The sequence below is a fragment of the Epinephelus fuscoguttatus genome, linkage group LG3, assembly GCF_011397635.1.
Source record: "Epinephelus fuscoguttatus linkage group LG3, E.fuscoguttatus.final_Chr_v1".
Classification (NCBI taxonomy): Eukaryota; Metazoa; Chordata; class Actinopteri; order Perciformes; family Serranidae; genus Epinephelus; species Epinephelus fuscoguttatus.
Genome location: NC_064754.1, coordinates 11,863,370 through 11,880,866, shown reverse-complemented (window position 1 = coordinate 11,880,866; position 17,497 = coordinate 11,863,370). Strand labels below are relative to the sequence as shown.

The window sequence follows — 17,497 nt, the reverse complement described above, 5'->3', positions numbered from 1 at the left end:
AAAGGGAAATACAGCTTTGAACACAAACATCCTGCTCAACAGTTTGTTGTCTTGTACACTTTGTAAAGATGGGTGGCACGGTGGTGTGGTGGTTAGCACTCTCGCCTCACAGCAAGGGGGTTGCCGGTTCGATCCTGGGCGTGGGAGCCCCTCTGTGTGGAGTTTGCATGTTCTCCCCCAGCGTGGGTTCTCTCCGGGCTCTAGGCACTCCAGCTTCCTCCCACAGTCCAAAGACATGCAGACTGGGGACCAGGTTAACTGATAACTCTAAATTGTCCATAGGTGTGAATGTGAGCATGAATGGTTGTCTCCTGCGATAGTCTGGTGACCCGATGTCAGCTGGTATAGGCTCCAGCCCCCCCGCGACCCTCAAGAGGATGAAGCAGTTAGAAGAAGATGAAGACTTCATAAAGATGGCAGTTAACATTAACTGTCAGTGTTTATTTGTTTAAGCTGTTAAGTGAACATCATTTTCTGTAACTGAACTTTTAGGTCACACCACCAGCCTGACAGGAGAGACTCCTTGCCCTGCTGAAGAGGGGTGGCAGTAGCTCAGTCCCACAGACTGTCAAAATAATGAAATAATGGACGTAGCCACCGTGACGTCACCCATTGCTTTGGTGGTCTGAGCTTTATTTTGAACTGCAATTACAATGTGGACAAACTCCCTGTAAAACTGTCCACTTTCCATAAGCAGGTCCTTTTAGCATGGTCTCTCATTTATAAGCACAATTTTTCACCTCACAGGTATTTAATTTGGAATAACAGAGATATTTTATGTAAAAACAAGTCACTCTTTTTTGAGAGTTGGGTACAGAATCAGATTCTGCTAAACAACATTGATTGAAAAAGTTTGGAGCGACTTTTCTCTTATAGAGAGTACCTGATATCAACATATAATATTCCAGTGTCGTCAGAATAATTCTATTGATATTACCATGCTAATCATTACATGGTTAAATTTAGAGACATCAATACAAACTGTTCTTTTGTGAAGACCACCCAGAAACTTCTGTCTCCCTCCCCGCTGCGGCTGAATCACCTGTTGGAAAAATCTGTTTTTCTAAACTTCCTCGAAATAATAAGAATATTCGTGCCTTGTTTCAGAAAGAAATTGTATCTATTCCAAATGGCGTGTTTTACTGGAACCGATTTGTAAACAACATTGACTTGAAAAAAGTTTGGAGGATTCCTCACAGATACCTGATAGTAAACAAGGTGAAAGAAGTGTCGTTCAGAATAATTCACAGATATTACCCTGCTAATCATTACATGGTTAAATTTAAAAGAGACATCAATACAAACTGTTCTTTTTGTGAAGACCACCCAGAAACTGTTTTGCACCTCTTTTGGTATTGCTTACACACCAGAACATTTTGGCAAAACTTCAGCAGATTTGTCATTGACCACATTTATAAAGACTTTGCCTTATTGTGGGAGAATGTGGTATTTTGCTTTTATAGAAACCATTTTGGTCGTCGCCATCTTGGATTTCTGTCAGATATGCAAATAATTGCAAATTTGTGGGTGAGGGGGCGGGGCTGTGGAGGAGTGAAGAGGACACTACGCACGCGCACCTACACTGGCAAACTGACTGCTGTACCCATAGACATATATACATATATGTATATATGAATATATGTCTATGGCTGTACCTGGCTTGCCTTGCTAATCACTAATAATTCGAGGTAAACTTTAGAGGTAAGTATTAAAGTCACAGTATTAACGTTAGCTAATTACATACATGTCTACGTTACATGTAAAAGGAGCAACGTTATTGTAACATTAGTGTGGTGTTAAGTCAACGTTACCGTGTGTAAATCAATGTTAAAGTGTGTGGTTAGCATAACTGCATGATACGGTGGTTAACACGTTAAGTGGGATTTATAGTGGTGCGTAGACCCTACGCACGTGGCCTACGCCCTTGTGAGCATTTTTACTTGTGCGGTGGTGTGTCTGTGTCACTCTGCAGTTACACCTCCAAAACACTAGTCGGCGGCGGAGGTTTCTGTGAAGTGCTGTAAAGTTTAGTTGATTAAAAACACACCCAAAACACACATTAAATATGGTTAAATAGCGACAATTTCAAACACAAGGACACAAATTGGCTTCACTATAACTCGTAGCATTCACAGACAAACACTTGTGGTAATACGGACACATTTTCCCCACAAACACAACATGCTAATGCTATTAGCACAAGTCTATGGCATTTTATATTGTATAAATTAGCCTAGTGATTTCCTCTTCGCATATGAAACCTGGATAAATCCCTGGAGGATAAATCACACACAAGGCTTAAAGTGCTTTTTTAGTGGAGGCATACTGTCGTTCAGTTCACCGCCTGGGCACTGCCAATGTGCCTTTGTGCACTGAACCCCCAGCTGCGTAGGGTGCCTGCATGTATAGGTCCTGTTTGTGTAGGCTATGTGTGTGTATCTTGGGCCTGTGGTGGTGCAGAGTGGTACAGATATTTTTAATAGTTAATTATAGTTTATGTAGAATTATATTTTTTATTGATGCTACTGACTGTTTAACAAAAACAAAACAAAACAAAACAAAAAAACCCACACAGATGAGTTTGCCTTTTTCAAGGGTCTATAGTAATTGGCACTGTTTTTAATTTAGCAAGAGTTCTTCTTTGAACACAGGCATATTTCCAAGGTGTCAGTAGCCATGTTTCCATCAGCCTGTTTAGATGCGCATCTAGTAGTATCGCATCGGAAAATTATGATGGAAACGCCAAAATTCGAATTAAAATCCCCTGATTCGCACAAACTAAAATACGCTCGCTTTAGCCAGGTTTTGGTTGATTTGAAAAAATGTTGATTCTAGAAGAAAAAAAACGGGGATGGAAACAGTTATGTTTGAATTAAGTCTGACGTAGCGCACCTCTCTCCATGGTGATATCCACACTCCGGGTCAGGAAGGTGGTAATGCATTTACAAGCTGGTTGCCAACTGCCAGGAAACATAGGAGAAGAAGAATGCAAGACTCGTTTTGTTTCTGGTTCTGCGGAAAACTCGCACACGTTCATAGTTTTCACCAAAGTCCGTACATTTAATGGAAACACACAGGATTCATATTTCTTTTAATGCACATTTCCCAATGATTCAAATCACTTTTGGATGGAAACATAGCTAGTCACTCTTAAGGGCCCATTCTTCACCCAACACATTGTTGGAGGGCCCACTTCACAGGCCCCACTGCGACCACACTGCCTGCACTGTCTATATTTACGCCCCAGATTTCAATAATTCTTCTTGATGAAGACCGCAGACACAGCAGTGTTCACCAGCTGTTAACGGTATCCAAAGACAAGAGCAGCACTGTCTGTTGTCACTGCTCTTGTTTTATAACAATGGCAATCTAATTTAACCAGAACAATAAAAGCAGCTGTGTATAATTGTAATAATTATTATTTACTTGCTCCATGAGGCTCCATGGAGAGAGCTGGACTCAGCAGTGATGGCTGAACACTTTATTCTTTATTTGGTTTCCCATTAGCTTCCACAAAGTGGAAGGGTTCAGATCAAATTGTACTGCTGTGATCTTTGTGGCCAGTCCTTCAATCATGTGGACAGATGTCTTTACAGTGAAAATGATGGTGATGATGATCATGGGTGACAGGAAGGCAGAGGGCAAAGTAACCTCTCTCTCACTCTAACTGGTCATAAATACCAAAATCAATACAAATCTTTTTGACCAGTTCTGCAGCCGTCTTCATGGGTATTTCCCTCTTTATGTCTCCCTCATCCCTCCATCCAGATGGATCACTTACTGTATAATCTAATCTAAGGTGTGTGTGTACACGCTTGAGTGTTAACCACTGTAGAGAAATGCACTTTCTCTTTGTCTTTACATTGAAACCAAGGCAATGCTTAAGAGATTTATAGTTTGGGAAATAACATTTACTTGTCACTGTATGATTCATTCTTTTTAATGTTGCAGTATGATGCATGTTCCCCTCTTCTCTCCACTGTGTGGTTTCCCATGAGGTCTCACTGAATTCAAAAGTCTATTTTCACATGGGTTTCATGACTGTCCAGTTTCAAGTGCACGCACACACTTACTGTATATACATCCCAAAAATTTTCATACAGTTAAGAGAAAAAATCATTACGGTGGATGACATATTTTGAGAAGTAGAGAATGTGTGTTTATAAATTGTATTATTGGTACATTTTATTATTTACTGTCTTCCTGACAGATGTATTCTTGTTTATATTTAGACCATTGTAGAGTGCTAGAAATTAAAACTTAAACAGGAGACATCAACCATATTAAAATAAGGAAATATTTCAATGTGGTCATGTATGAAAAGATCTTTAGTTCAGTATTGTCCATTTTCTTGGCCTTATGTCGTCAGCCTGACTGGCAGCCCTGGGTCAACACTGTTCTGCTCAGCTTCATTTTATATGTTGTTAAACCTGCTCTCCATCTCTTTTTCTCATCTGTTACTCCCCCCTTTGTGCCCATTCTCTATTCCTTTCTCCCATCCCCTCCCCTCCTCCATTGGTTCTCATCCAATGGCAGTGCATTATCAACTTCACTAATGTGACTGCTGTTTAATGGAGGTATTCTGAGAGTCTAGGTGGCATTAAACTGAAGACAGCTGTGATTGAGTTAGACTGAAACGTTATATCCTGGATGTGGTTTGTGGTGTGTATTCGGATGTAGAGACTGATAAATGGGCCTGATAGTAGACTTTTATACACTCACTGTGGTTCACATTGAACATGATGGATATAATGCACTTTGAACCATGAAATATTTATCATACAATTGATGTGCTACACTAAACTGGATGCGTAAGACACTTGACTGAGGCCCTGACATGGCACCATTTTGGTCAATTTATTAATCTGTATTTCACTCGAGTCACGATGCTGATTTGTATACGTGGAGTTGAATGGCTGAGTAGCCTCATGTGGGATCATAAATTAACGCATGCAATTGGTCTGTGAGTTTCCTGGGCTGCTACAACAGTGCTACATGCTGTGCCGTTTAAAATAGAAAAGCTCCAACAAAATGTAATAATTCTCAATATTTTATTGGTTATAGGTCGATTCGGAAAACATGGCATCTGGATCTGGACCGGGGATGGAGAGGACAGCAAGTTAGCAAGGAGGATGCATTTTGGTCATTGTGCTAACCAGGAGGATGTCGTCCCCCTTGTCCTTCCTCAGATTGCCTACTGCTAAGGTGATATTGACATTTGGACTTAAAATTGTTATTGATTACATTTTAATGTAGAAAAATATTTTAAAAAAAATCCACAGAGCTTTTAGCAAGGTGCTTTCCTAAAACAAAATCATTATGATCCTTTAATTATCATTTTAAACTGATCCAAAATTATGGATGGTCCAAAATGAATGTGAACGAGAACGCTGCTCACAAAAAACTTTAGACATCCACTGTACACTGAGCAGAAGGAGGGAGGGGGCCTGTGAGGAGCCGTTGAGATAATCGAGTGGGGAACCTGAGAGTCGGATAAACAAGAGAGAGGAAAGAAGAAAGAGGCTGTGCTGTGGGTTAAGAGAGAGGGAGAGCTATTTACTTGTTAGTCAGCATCATACATGAAGTTACAGGAAGACATCATTAACTGAAGACTGGTGCAGCTGAGCTACAGGGATTTATTTGCCCTTTCTGTGAAGAAGAAGAAGAGAAACAGCTCTTGGATATCTGGATGCTGCTCTCAGTGTTGGACCTGATTTTTTTTTCTCAACACAAAATAATAATGAAGATGTCAGCTTCAACTGGGGGGCAACATCTGTAGTTTCTGTAGGATCACACACTAACATCTGCTTCATCTGGAGTTCAGTTTCAGCCTTCATTTCCGTAATCCATACATTGTGGGATTTTCTTTATAATTCTGTAAATATTGTAAAGCTTCATAGCCAAACACACGCTTTTTTCTATTTACTAACACACATACTGCCAGAATGTGGTCTTGTATTAAAGACTTCTTCACCTATGAAACCACCAAGTCAGTGGTAGTGAAGAGCTGGACCATCGGCATCATCAACCGTGTCGTCCAGCTCCTCATCATCACTTACTTCATTGGGTAAGTGTTTACCTTCAGTCTGGTGTATTTTTTGGATTATTCAATTTTTACGTTGGTCTGGTTGAGTGAATTAGCAACAGCTGTGTAAAATGCAATGTTACACACGGCATTGCCATAGTATATTATCATGTTTATTATTGTATTCTCGTGCTGTAAGTATTATAGGTGCTATTACCTCAGTTGTAGTTTTATACAAATATTATGTTTGTACTATATATACATATGTAATATCTAAATATATATTAATTCAAAATGTTAATGTTCAAACATTAAACATATATATTTACCACTAACAATATAATACAAGTGGATAGTGCCGGCGCCCCATGTATAGAGACGATGCAACCGGCTTGCAACCCTTTGCTGCATGTCGTCCCCCCACTCTCTCTCTCTCTCTCTCCCCCATTTCTCACACTGTCCTGTCCATTAAAGGCAAAACGCCCCCCAAAAATAACCTTAATATAATACAAGTGTCCTGTACCTGACATTAAAAGGGGCAAATTTGTTCCATTTCAGAGGCTAGAAGTGCATAAATTAATAAATAAATAAAAATACAGAATCTTATTTCATTCATTCACTATGTATAAAAAACATCTCAGCTAGTTAAGTTATACTATATTTGTTTTGTGTAGTTTAATTGTAACTGTAGGCTGAGTTTTAGGTTTGATTGCATTGCAGTGTATCAAATTAAAATTCATTGAACTAAGTTAAATTTCAGGTTCATAATTTTCCTCTGTTCTTAATGTAAACTTAGCTACATTTAATCTTATTTTTTCCTTATTAAAATCCATTAGCTGTAGTTGTAGTGATTTATCACCCTTAATCTGCTCTTAACCTTTTTAGTTAATGGGTTACTATGTTGATCAGCAGTTATACTGGACAGTTACAGGGAGAGTCTCTTTATCAACAATATCTCACTTGAACATTTGAGCTTAAAGTGTTGCATGTGAAGAGCAAAGATCCTTGCTATTCATATCCCTCTCAACCACACCCGACTGACCACATCCTCTGGTAGTTCATGATTTCATGAGCTCTTGGTATCAAGGTATCAGACTGAGTTATATGACCGTAACTGAACCTCCCATCCAACACACGAGCGTAAACATCAGCATGCTATTAAAAATATTTAAAACCACCAAAGCTGTAAAACTAACAAGTTATAGGTGATGCTCACTTTGACCCTTTTTCAAGTCACTACTCGTTCAGTCTACAGCAGCTGAAAAACAGTGAGCAGTCAAACAGCAGCTTAAGCTCATGGCCCAACCTATAGCTAATTCCTAGTAAATTATAGAATAAAGCATTAACAGGCACCACTGCATCTTAAAATGAAGTCTGAGAGAATCAACACACAAGATTTACTTCTGTATTGCACTGTTTGTGCATGTTACATTTCCACATTTCATATCAACTTTTTTAAAGTGATGTATGTCCTCCTGAGACCCTGCGTCCTCATATGAGGACATCACATTCTGAGTTTGTTGCAGCTTATACGTCATTCTAACTACTTAACTTAGACCTGTTGTCCTCATTCGTGGACAGTTTTTTGTGCCACTTAGAGGGTAGCAAAAGTACAACAAACTGACTGATCTGTGTGAAAACGAGATGGTAGCCATCTCTGCCAAGTCAGTCTGCAGCTGAACCCGACATAAAAGTGGATATGGCACAAAACCTGATCACATGTTATGGCTGAAACTTGTTTTTTATGATTAATGTTTGTAGTTTGATATGGCAACAAGTCTGACCACTTTTAGCATCAGTAACACACTTTTATAATTGTCATATTTGAGGATGCTGGGACCAATTAGGTGTAACAGACTAAAATTCATGCTGAGTTTCTAAATGAACAAAATACACGGCAAGTGGTTGTTTTTTACTGGGGCATGGCTGCGGGATTGTGCCACCCAAACCGGGAATTTTTAGCCAAAGCATGATCTTTTTCTAATCATAACCAAACACTTTTTGTGCCTAGACATAACCACATGCTAACCACGGTGTTATTTAAAAGTAAAGGTTCAATGTATCGGCTACATAATAATGTGGAACAACATATTTGAAGTTTTAAGAAACATACAATGCCAACATTTTTTCTGGCTTCTGTGTACTTCAGGTGGGTGTTTGTCAATGAAAAGGCCTACCAGGTGAGAGACACAGCCATTGAATCCTCAGTGATGACAAAGGTCAAAGGTTTTGGAATCTACAATAACAAGGTCATGGATGTTGCCGACTACGTCACTCCCACACAGGTGTGGACAGACTGATGGATGAACAGATGGCTGGATAAATATTTGTTTAACAGTGGGCTACAGTGATGATGTCCTATAAATGTGTTTTCCACAGGGAGCTTCAGTCTTCTGCATCATCACAAAAATGATCACGACAGAGAACCAAGTCCAAGGATACTGTCCTGAGGTCAGCAACTGTCACTACCATTACTGTAATACTACTACTGTTATTAGTGCCTTACAATTATTAATACTTCTACCATTACAACTAGTGCACATCAGAATTGATTGGCAATCTGACAAAAGAATAAGGACGCTATGCTCATTTAAGTTTTGTTTTAAACTGTATATTTTGATAACATATAAAAGTCCAACAAGGGACAAGAAATGACAATTAGCAATAGCTATAAACTCTCTGTGCAACACATCAGTCCCATAGTCTGTATTGGAACTGTGTTACATTGCATTGTCCCCATGAAGTGAAACTAAATTAAATTAAATTAAATTAAATTAAATTAAATTAAATTAAATAAACAATCTTATCCGTGACACTGTACACATTTATGCCACTTCTAAATTTTGCACTGCATTCTCTCTAACTGCCCTTTTACTGTCACTGTTGCTAATAGTGCTAATAGTCTGCTATCACTGTTAACACATGTTGCACAGAGCAGACAGAGTTTTCCTGCTGACATGCACTGTTTGTGAAATATAGATGTAATTATGAGGATGATATATTTTTGATAACCAAAACAGAGCCACAAATCTTTGATCTGTGTCATTCAGAACTGGACTTGTAATGATCTTAGCGTTGTCTGGAGGCTACAGAACAACAAAATAGGAAATGACAATACACTCTATTAAAATAGACAAAAAAATTAACTGCGTAGCGTACTTACTTACTTATGGCAGCAGCACAATACTACAGATAAATGACCAAAGCAACGAAATATGTAAGTTTACAAAATCTGCTACACAAAACGCTAAACTTTTGAAACACTTATGGTGTGGTATGGCGGTGTGCAGCAGGTGGAACAAAAGCATTGTAGCTGTGCCTGGTGGAATTGTCTGTCCCAGCCTACAGTCAAGATGGCAGTGACGATAACAGTTCATCTCGTATTGTGCCTAACTTTAGTATCGGTAATGGAGTTAATCTGCAGAAGCTTCGGTTCAAAATGAGACCAAACTCTTCGATGGATGCCGGTTTTTGAGCCACAGTGAATAGAAGGCCAAAATGTGGCCTGCAACAGACAGTAAAGCTTGTTGTTTGTAGTCACGCCAGTTTTTGAAAAACTGAAAGAAGAAAATCAGTGACGGTATCAAACAGTCAGTAAAACAGGGTTTTCAATGATTGTGAATCAAAGCAACCACGGAAGGTCTTTGAGCATACAGCTGCGATAGCTGTAGAACCGTCAGATACACACACTCACACAGACTCACTCACGCATGCATACACACAACCAAATGCATGATCCCCTCCAAACAGATATGCTAAAATCTCTGTAGATATGGGGGTAACTGCAGAGTTGGACGATAACTCTTCGTGGGTTCGTCATTACTAGAGATCCCTTACACATTAAACATAGTCATTTGATTCATTATTAATATGAAAATAATTCAGCTTAAGCGTGAGTGTGTGTGTGTTTAATTGTGTTACCCAGAGTGAGAAGAAGTATATTTGTACCAAGCAAAGTGACTGCACAAGGCTTCTCAACAAGCCAGGAAGTTATGGTGAGATCTTCTCTCTGTGTCTTTATCTTCTCTCATCATATCAGTGTTTGATGGATATAATTTTATACTCATTACTATTATTACAATTATGTATATGTATTGCATTGCTACGTTACAACTGCTATGTATTTCTGAGCCTCGCATTTGTTTGTGGTTTTGCAATTTGAATAAAAGCTTTTTCTTTTCCTGCTCAGGAATCCTGACAGGGAACTGTGTTCCTTTCAACGCCACCATCAAAATGTGTGAGATAAAAGGATGGTGTCCTGCCGAGATCGACACCATCAAGACGTAAGGCAATACTCTGATGGAGAGCTTTTTACAAGACTGCGCTATCACTGATCTCTACTGTAACAAACAATGAGAGAGGGTATCCTGATACCAAAGTTATGCTGGGGCAGTACACTCTTTTAAAGGTCTCCATCTAGTTATATTTATCCATGCAGATAGTTTGAATTTTATTTTTGTCCAGCTTTTGAGATATAAACGGCTTCTGCCTCCACCTCAGTACAGTACAGGTGAACAGAATCATCTCTGTTGGTCGAAACTGAGCCACAGGCGAGAGAAAAATAACATGTTTAAACCCAATGCTGTTTGTAAGTCTTTTCTTTTTTTCTATGTTTGTTTCTATACATCTTTTTCAGTACGCCAATGATGGAAGTGGAGAATTTCACCATTTTCATTAAGAACAGCATCCGCTTTCCAACCTTCAACTATACCAAGTATGACAGTTGTGATTTTAAATATGATGCTGCTGCTGCTGCTGCTGCTGCTGTTGATGATGATATTTCTGTATGTGTGCAGGGGGAACTTCCTTCCCACCATCACTGATGATTACATCAAAAAATGTAACTTTGACAAGGTCAACAACACCTACTGCCCCATCTTCAGAGTTGGAGACGTGGTCCGCTACGCACAGCAGAACTTCACTAAACTGGCAGATAAGGTAGAGTCAAGAGACGTTGTAAAAGTCCCAGTGAAACACAAATTAGAGCGTCTTAAGCTTCTGCACTGTGAAGTTTTTCCCCAGTTAATATTCAAGGCTGCAGTTAAATGAGGTCAATCAAATCCTTGGCATTTGATTGGACCAGCAAGAAGTATAAGGGCCAAGCTACAACAGAGTCCACTGCTGAGCAGACTGTTGGCTCTCCACACTCCTCCCTCGCCATTAGATCAGGAGGAGGACAAAGGAGAGATGAATTAATTAGACCACTGCCACATTGTTGAATTGTTGCTGCCCGATTTTTATGATTTGCTGTACTTAAATTAAAAGACATTTCCATCATAAATTGCTGCATAAAAAAATATCATAATGTAGGAAATGTATGTCACCACAGTGTTGAAATGAAATCCACGCCATTCATCAGTTGTCATGCCAAAATTATATTCAAAAGTCGCTGAACAGTTGTAATGGTTGACCTTTCCTTAAGTCTTTTTTGTGACCTCAGTCTTGCATGAGGCAAGATATGAATCCTGGAATCAGGATGAATCAGGCAGTGCAACACTTCTCTTGTGTTTGCCCACACACATTAGCTGTATATAAATGTAATTTATAGGATACAGGGTTCAGCGCAAACACACTTATCCATGTGCCTCTCTTATTTTTAAAAATTCTGTCAGGGAGGAGTGATTGGAATAAAGATCGGCTGGGTATGTGATCTGGACAAGCCCGATGACCAGTGTAACCCCTCGTACTCTTTCAACCGCCTGGATGCCATGTCACAGAAGAACGCTGTCTCGCCAGGCTACAATTTCAGGTAAGACATGGTTCGACTGCTATGATCCATACAGAGAATTAAACAACTACTGAGCAGATTGCCATAAAAATCAGTGGCTTAAGGTAGTTGTGACAGGCCACTATTATTACCAAACAATCATCACTGCATAGCTGTACATGACAAAAAATACCAAAGAAAATAAGAAATTATTAATTTAATTTAACAATTTTATTAGTTTATCAGAGTTTATTCAGAATAAGATCATTATTTTGTTATATTTGCTACTGACTATTTTACAGAAAAAAAGAAAAAGGGCATATATAGCGATTGGCACTGTTTTTAATCTAATGAGAGATCTTTTTTTAACACAGGCATATTTTTAAGTCTGCAGTTACTTATAAGGGCCCATCCTCCACCCAACACATAGTTGGAGAGCCCACCCTCTATGGGCCCTCCCACCTCACAGGCCCTAGTGCAACTGCATTGCCTGCACTGTCTATATTTATGCCCCTGACTTTGTAAACAAGATATCAACAACACATGACCATATCTGCATGATATTTGCTTTGGGTATTCATGGCTCCTGTGGCTATCTCAGCCACCTATTTGTCAATGAAAAGAGTTCCAGGTTGTTAAACAGATTGCTTAAATAAAGGGCTCTGGATAAAAACAAGCGTTTCAGCATTGATAACTTCTTCAATAACACATCAGTCAGACTGCATCATATCCAGTATGTCTGAGATTGATTATTTCAGCTCGTCCAGATCTGAATGTTAAAGGGTAACTTCAGTATTTTTCAACCTGGACCCTATCTTCCCATGTTTATGTGTCTAAGGGACTAATGGGGACAACATTTTTTGAATTTGGTGCCATACTGAACAAGACTGCTGCAGCCTGGAGCCATGAAATAGGCTGCAATGTAACCTAAAGACTCTGGGAAACTGTGCACTGTCAATGTACAATGCTTGTTTTTCCTACTAACGGACTCAGATTTGTCTGTCAACATTATGGAAAGGATCCCTACAGAGATAGAGCTTTTTGTCAAAGACGTAGATCCTTTTTGTTTAATCAGATACAGCCACAAAATGTTCTCTGTTCTTGCTTTCTATTCCACCAAGAAAGTGTCTCAGTTGCAGACTAATCCATAAGCTTAATAGTGTTTTCTTTGATATAAAAATGGTGTGATTTTTCCGTCTGTACAGGTTTGCCAAATACTTTAAGATGGAGAACGGCACAGACTACCGCACTCTTGTCAAAGCCTATGCCATCAGGTTTGATGTTCTGGTCAATGGAAATGTGAGTATGTATCTTGTGCTGCGAGGCCGAGTCCCTGTTGAAGTGTTGCTCAACCGCTCGTTAACAGAGCCACATCGTCACGGGCTTGTGTGTGTCTGCTATTTGCCACAAAGCACCTCAATTGAACACTGCAATACACAGAAGGCTGGTACAGTGTCAGCTAACCAACCTAGCTACAGAACAGTACCACAGCTAGACACAAAAACATATAGTTTGTTGATGCTTCACTTTGTCAGTGGAACACTGAAAAAAGCTGAGACCAGCTCAACTTTGGTTTGTGGCACATCACGCCTGACAGCAGCAACAAGTGTCGGATGTTGGTTTGTAGTTTCATGTCACCGGCTTCTAATAAAAATGACTTGCAGCCTGTTGCTGTGTCGCTAGTAGTGTGAACAAAGCATTAGTGTGTGTCAGGGTTTGTGTACTAACAAAACACACTCTGTTATGAATAATGACAGACATTTGTTTGTAGTCGTTTTGACAGCTCAACATGGAAGCTCTCATTCCTCTTTACAAAGTACTAAAATATATTTTATGTCACCAGTTGCATACGTTTTTATGCACAACACTTCTCCATCTTTTGAAGCACCCTATTACAAATACCTTGTTGAGGCATTACTAGAGCAGAATAGCAGAATAATTTATACAGCACGTCTAAATGCATTCTTGCTAACTGTTGCCTGTGTGTTTGGGGCATGAAAGGGTTATTGTCTTTAACATAATTTCAGGTCAGATAAAGTAGCTATGATCAATGAAACTGATTCATATAAAGCCTGGGGTCTTTGAATTCGAACTCCCTTGTTATTATTCTCCCTTTGCAGGCAGGGAAGTTCAACATGATCCCTACACTTATCAACATGGTGGCAGCCTTCACATCAGTGGGAGTGGTGAGTTTTACTGGTATACTCGACACAACCAGTGTAAAGCTCATTATAAACCAGTTTGTTTTGTTTTTTTTTTAGTAGTTTTGAGTTTTTTCTTAGAACTGTTAAATGGAGTCAATTATTTCCCTGTAATCTCTGATTTTAAACATTATATCAGGTACAATTTTACCTCTGCCGCACTTAAATACATCACAAAAAATGTCCTCCCATCTCGCTGAAACTTAACTGAAGTGTGTTGGGTTTTATTTAGTTATGAAGGAAATTTGAGGCTGTTGGGCTGAATCTTACAAGTGTCATCTCTACTCTTGCTTTGTTGATTGCTGTATAAATAAATGTTCTTCTTCTTCTTATTATTATTATTATTGTTGTTGTTGTTGTTGTTGTTGTTGTTATCATGTAGGGTACAGTGTTGTGTGACATCATACTGCTGAACTTCCTGAAAGGAGCCGAGCAGTACAAGGCCAAGAAATTTGAAGAGGTAAAATACCCAGCTCTTCAGATAATCAAACACAATGGATCGTGCACCTCATCAGATTATTTGAACTTATAAATCACAATGTTGGTAATCACAAATGTGTGGCTTGCCAACCCATAGAGCTGCATTAATCGATTTTAAGCCATTTGGTGGCTGTGGAACAAGCTGTAAACACAACACTGACAATTCATCCCCATTTGACTAGGAGTAATGGCATCCTGAGCAGAGAAAAAGGTCAAGACACCTCTGTGTGTGTTGTAATCAGAGCTTCTCTGTTCCTCCACACATGCATGTAAGCACACATGGCGTCCCTGTGTGTGTATCCCATGAATCACCATTGCTCTGCACTGCACTTATATGGTGGTTACCTTTGATAACGTTGTCCCGACTCATGGTGGCGAAACAGCATTGTCATGGAAGCATAATGCCCACCCTCAGGTTGAATAAGCAACAACTCTCAAGCTGTATTCAATTGCCATGACCGCCTGTCTTACTTTCAGTAACAGTTCCACCTCTTTGTCGACCCAAGCAAAGACATCCCTGGATTTTTTTTTTTGCCAATATGTTATGTAATTAAGCAACCAACCATGGAGTAGACAATCTGTTTCCTAAGTAGTATGCGTACAGTTTAGAAATGACAATCACCAAAACTGAAGGATATGACAGATGCCAATATGTGTATGGTAGTATACTAAAAAGAAACATGTCTCCCTCTGTCTCTTTCAAATACTGTAGGTGTCAGACAACCCGCTGGATTCCCCAAGCAATGGGTTGTACCGCTCCCAGCTGTCACTACGACATAACGAAACCATCATGAGGTCCAGTGACTCGGGGGCATTTTCTATTGAACATTATAGCTAAATGGACAGGAGCATCAGCCAATGGTTTGGGAGGAGTGGACTGAGGATGACAGATGTGGGTTGGATTTCTCTAAAAATGTTAAAAGTTTTATCGATTTCAAACATGCAGGTCTTTCACTCTTTATTTAATACCTCAACATTACCAATTTGTTTATGTCAATGTCAAAAAAATCTGAAGATCCCTGACTCGCTGCTATGTAATCCTTAAATTCACAGAACAGCTGCGGTCAATGACAAACAGTTATATCTAAAATAAAAGTATCTTTGCATGACGACACTTTTGGCGTGTGACGTTGGCTCAGGATTTACCGGGCAAGAAGAAAACATTGAAATTAAACCTGAAAAAGATTTCATGTCTGAGCTCTCTGTACTTGTTTTGTACCTTGCATTGAAACTACTATAATGCACCACAACTGATGATGGCCTTTGTGAATTGAATCACTTGCTTGGCCTTCTTTAATAGCTCTACTGTGGTTTATATTCTAATAGTTTTACTCTGTGTAATGGAGCTGAATCGTGGTTTGGTTTGATAAAAGTAGCCATTTTGTCTCTGATGATAACAAGCTGGATAAAGCCACAGCAGTCATGGCGAGCATGCTATTTCTTATGTATGTTTATGTGTCCTTTTGTGTTGGATATATGTGCTTGGCCCTGCACATTCAAGCAATTTTTTACCCTTAAAAGTCCAGTGTGTTAGGGGGATATATTGGCAGAAAGAAATACAATATAATGAGTATATTTTCTTGAGTGTATAATCACCTGAAAATAAGAATTGTCGTGTTTTCATTACCTTTGAATGAGCTGTTATATCTACATATGGAGCGGGTCCTCATCTAGGGAGATCGCCATGTCCACTGCAATGTTTCTACTGTTGTAGACAGGGTCATTTGCATTTTGGCCACTAGGATGATGAGATGGAGGAATGGGGGGGATGGACGGCACACAGGAAAACATCAAAAAGACATTATACCCGGATGCTGAGGAGAGAAAGAAGCTAATCCAATAAAGACAGAAACACCATGTGATGTCTTCTCATGTTTCTAATGGAGCCTCCTTTCAAGTCAAACCCAGTCGTGTGTATCCTCTGGTGTGTGTTGAGTTTCACATATGAAAGAAAGGTATAATGTACTGCAAGATAACGACACGTGGCATTAAGCAAAATTATGCTGGAATAACATCTGCTGCGAAGGAAGTGGAGGAGTGTACAGCCCTATTCAGACATGCACCCCTGAACGTTAATATGACGGCAATGTAACATGTTGGTCTCATGTCTAAATAAGAAATAAGTACCTTAGTCACTCTTATGTAAAAGGTATGGCAGCAATCTTACTATGAACATGGCAAAAGTCTGAGTTTTATGCTGTATGATTAATCTAAAGGCTGATCACTTTGAAACCCTACTTAATTGTTTGGTAGCGTTCTCCAGTTCTTCTGGCTTGGGGGTAATAAGTGGACAAAACTGCAGCATAAGTTAACCCTTGTCTGTTACTCTAACATATTTCCCTCGCCAAACAGTAGTAGACAGGAACTATAATTACTCTGACTATAAAAATATACATAAAATAATAGTTAAAGTGCCATTTATTTTAATGTAATACTGTATGTAATATACAGCTTAATTCTGTAAATTCAAAATGACAATGTGGAATTAATCCAGCTATATACAGCTTTCCTAACAGCATAAATTGGTTTGGAGCAAATCGAATAATCCAAAAACATAATGTGTACACTACCTACGATTCCAACTGTAATAAATACATTACTTCAATCATCATATCTAATGCGCTAAATCAGCTTGATAAAGTACGAAACACCATGAAAGAGCAAGTTTAATAACCTGAATCTGGAGTGAATAGCCTAATGTAGTTTAAATCAAAAATGAACACCACCTCAACCAGCAGCAACATTAAGGTGATGCATCATATGAAGGCTATAGTATATTATTACTTAAATTACTTTCTTATTAAATTGTATATTTACTGCTGCTTCACGAGGATTTCCAGAATGTGCCTTTTTCTGGGCAATGGGGGGTGTGAGCAAATAACAAAAGTGTAGCTCAGCGTGTGATGTAAACAGTGACGTGGGAGGGAAGCCGCGGCTGGTCAGTCCTTATTATGGAACGCTAAATGGACCAAAACATCTAATTCGACGTCTGTCTTAAGATGTCAAATTTGTACATCTTAAGACGACAGAAAATGCCGTGTGAAAACGTCATTTTTTAACGTCTTAAGATGTTGTACTTCTTAA

At 39.1% G+C, this 17,497-nt stretch overlaps 1 protein-coding gene across 1 annotated transcript; it reads left to right on the top strand.

Moving 5' to 3' along the window:
- The first annotated feature begins 1,582 nt into the window (after positions 1-1,582).
- On the top strand, positions 1,583-15,895 carry p2rx3b (purinergic receptor P2X, ligand-gated ion channel, 3b). The gene is made up of 13 exons (XM_049571584.1): positions 1,583-1,701; positions 5,065-5,205; positions 8,175-8,310; positions 8,405-8,476; positions 9,951-10,020; positions 10,215-10,308; positions 10,662-10,739; positions 10,822-10,963; positions 11,638-11,774; positions 12,938-13,031; positions 13,853-13,918; positions 14,316-14,393; positions 15,126-15,895. Exons 3-13 carry the CDS (start codon positions 8,236-8,238, stop codon positions 15,249-15,251), a joined length of 1,032 nt encoding a protein of 343 aa, XP_049427541.1. The 5' UTR covers positions 1,583-1,701; positions 5,065-5,205; positions 8,175-8,235; the 3' UTR covers positions 15,252-15,895.
- Positions 15,896-17,497: the final 1,602 nt, after the last annotated feature.

Bases quoted from the DNA above. Each gene is read 5' to 3' on its own strand.
- p2rx3b (XM_049571584.1), top strand. From the start codon at position 8,236: ATGACAAAGGTCAAAGGTTTTGGAATCTACAATAACAAGGTCATGGAT. The intron at 8,311-8,404 runs GTGTGGACAGAC...TGTTTTCCACAG, and splicing joins ACTACGTCACTCCCACACAG to GGAGCTTCAGTCTTCTGCAT. The intron at 10,740-10,821 runs GTATGACAGTTG...GTATGTGTGCAG, and splicing joins CCAACCTTCAACTATACCAA to GGGGAACTTCCTTCCCACCA.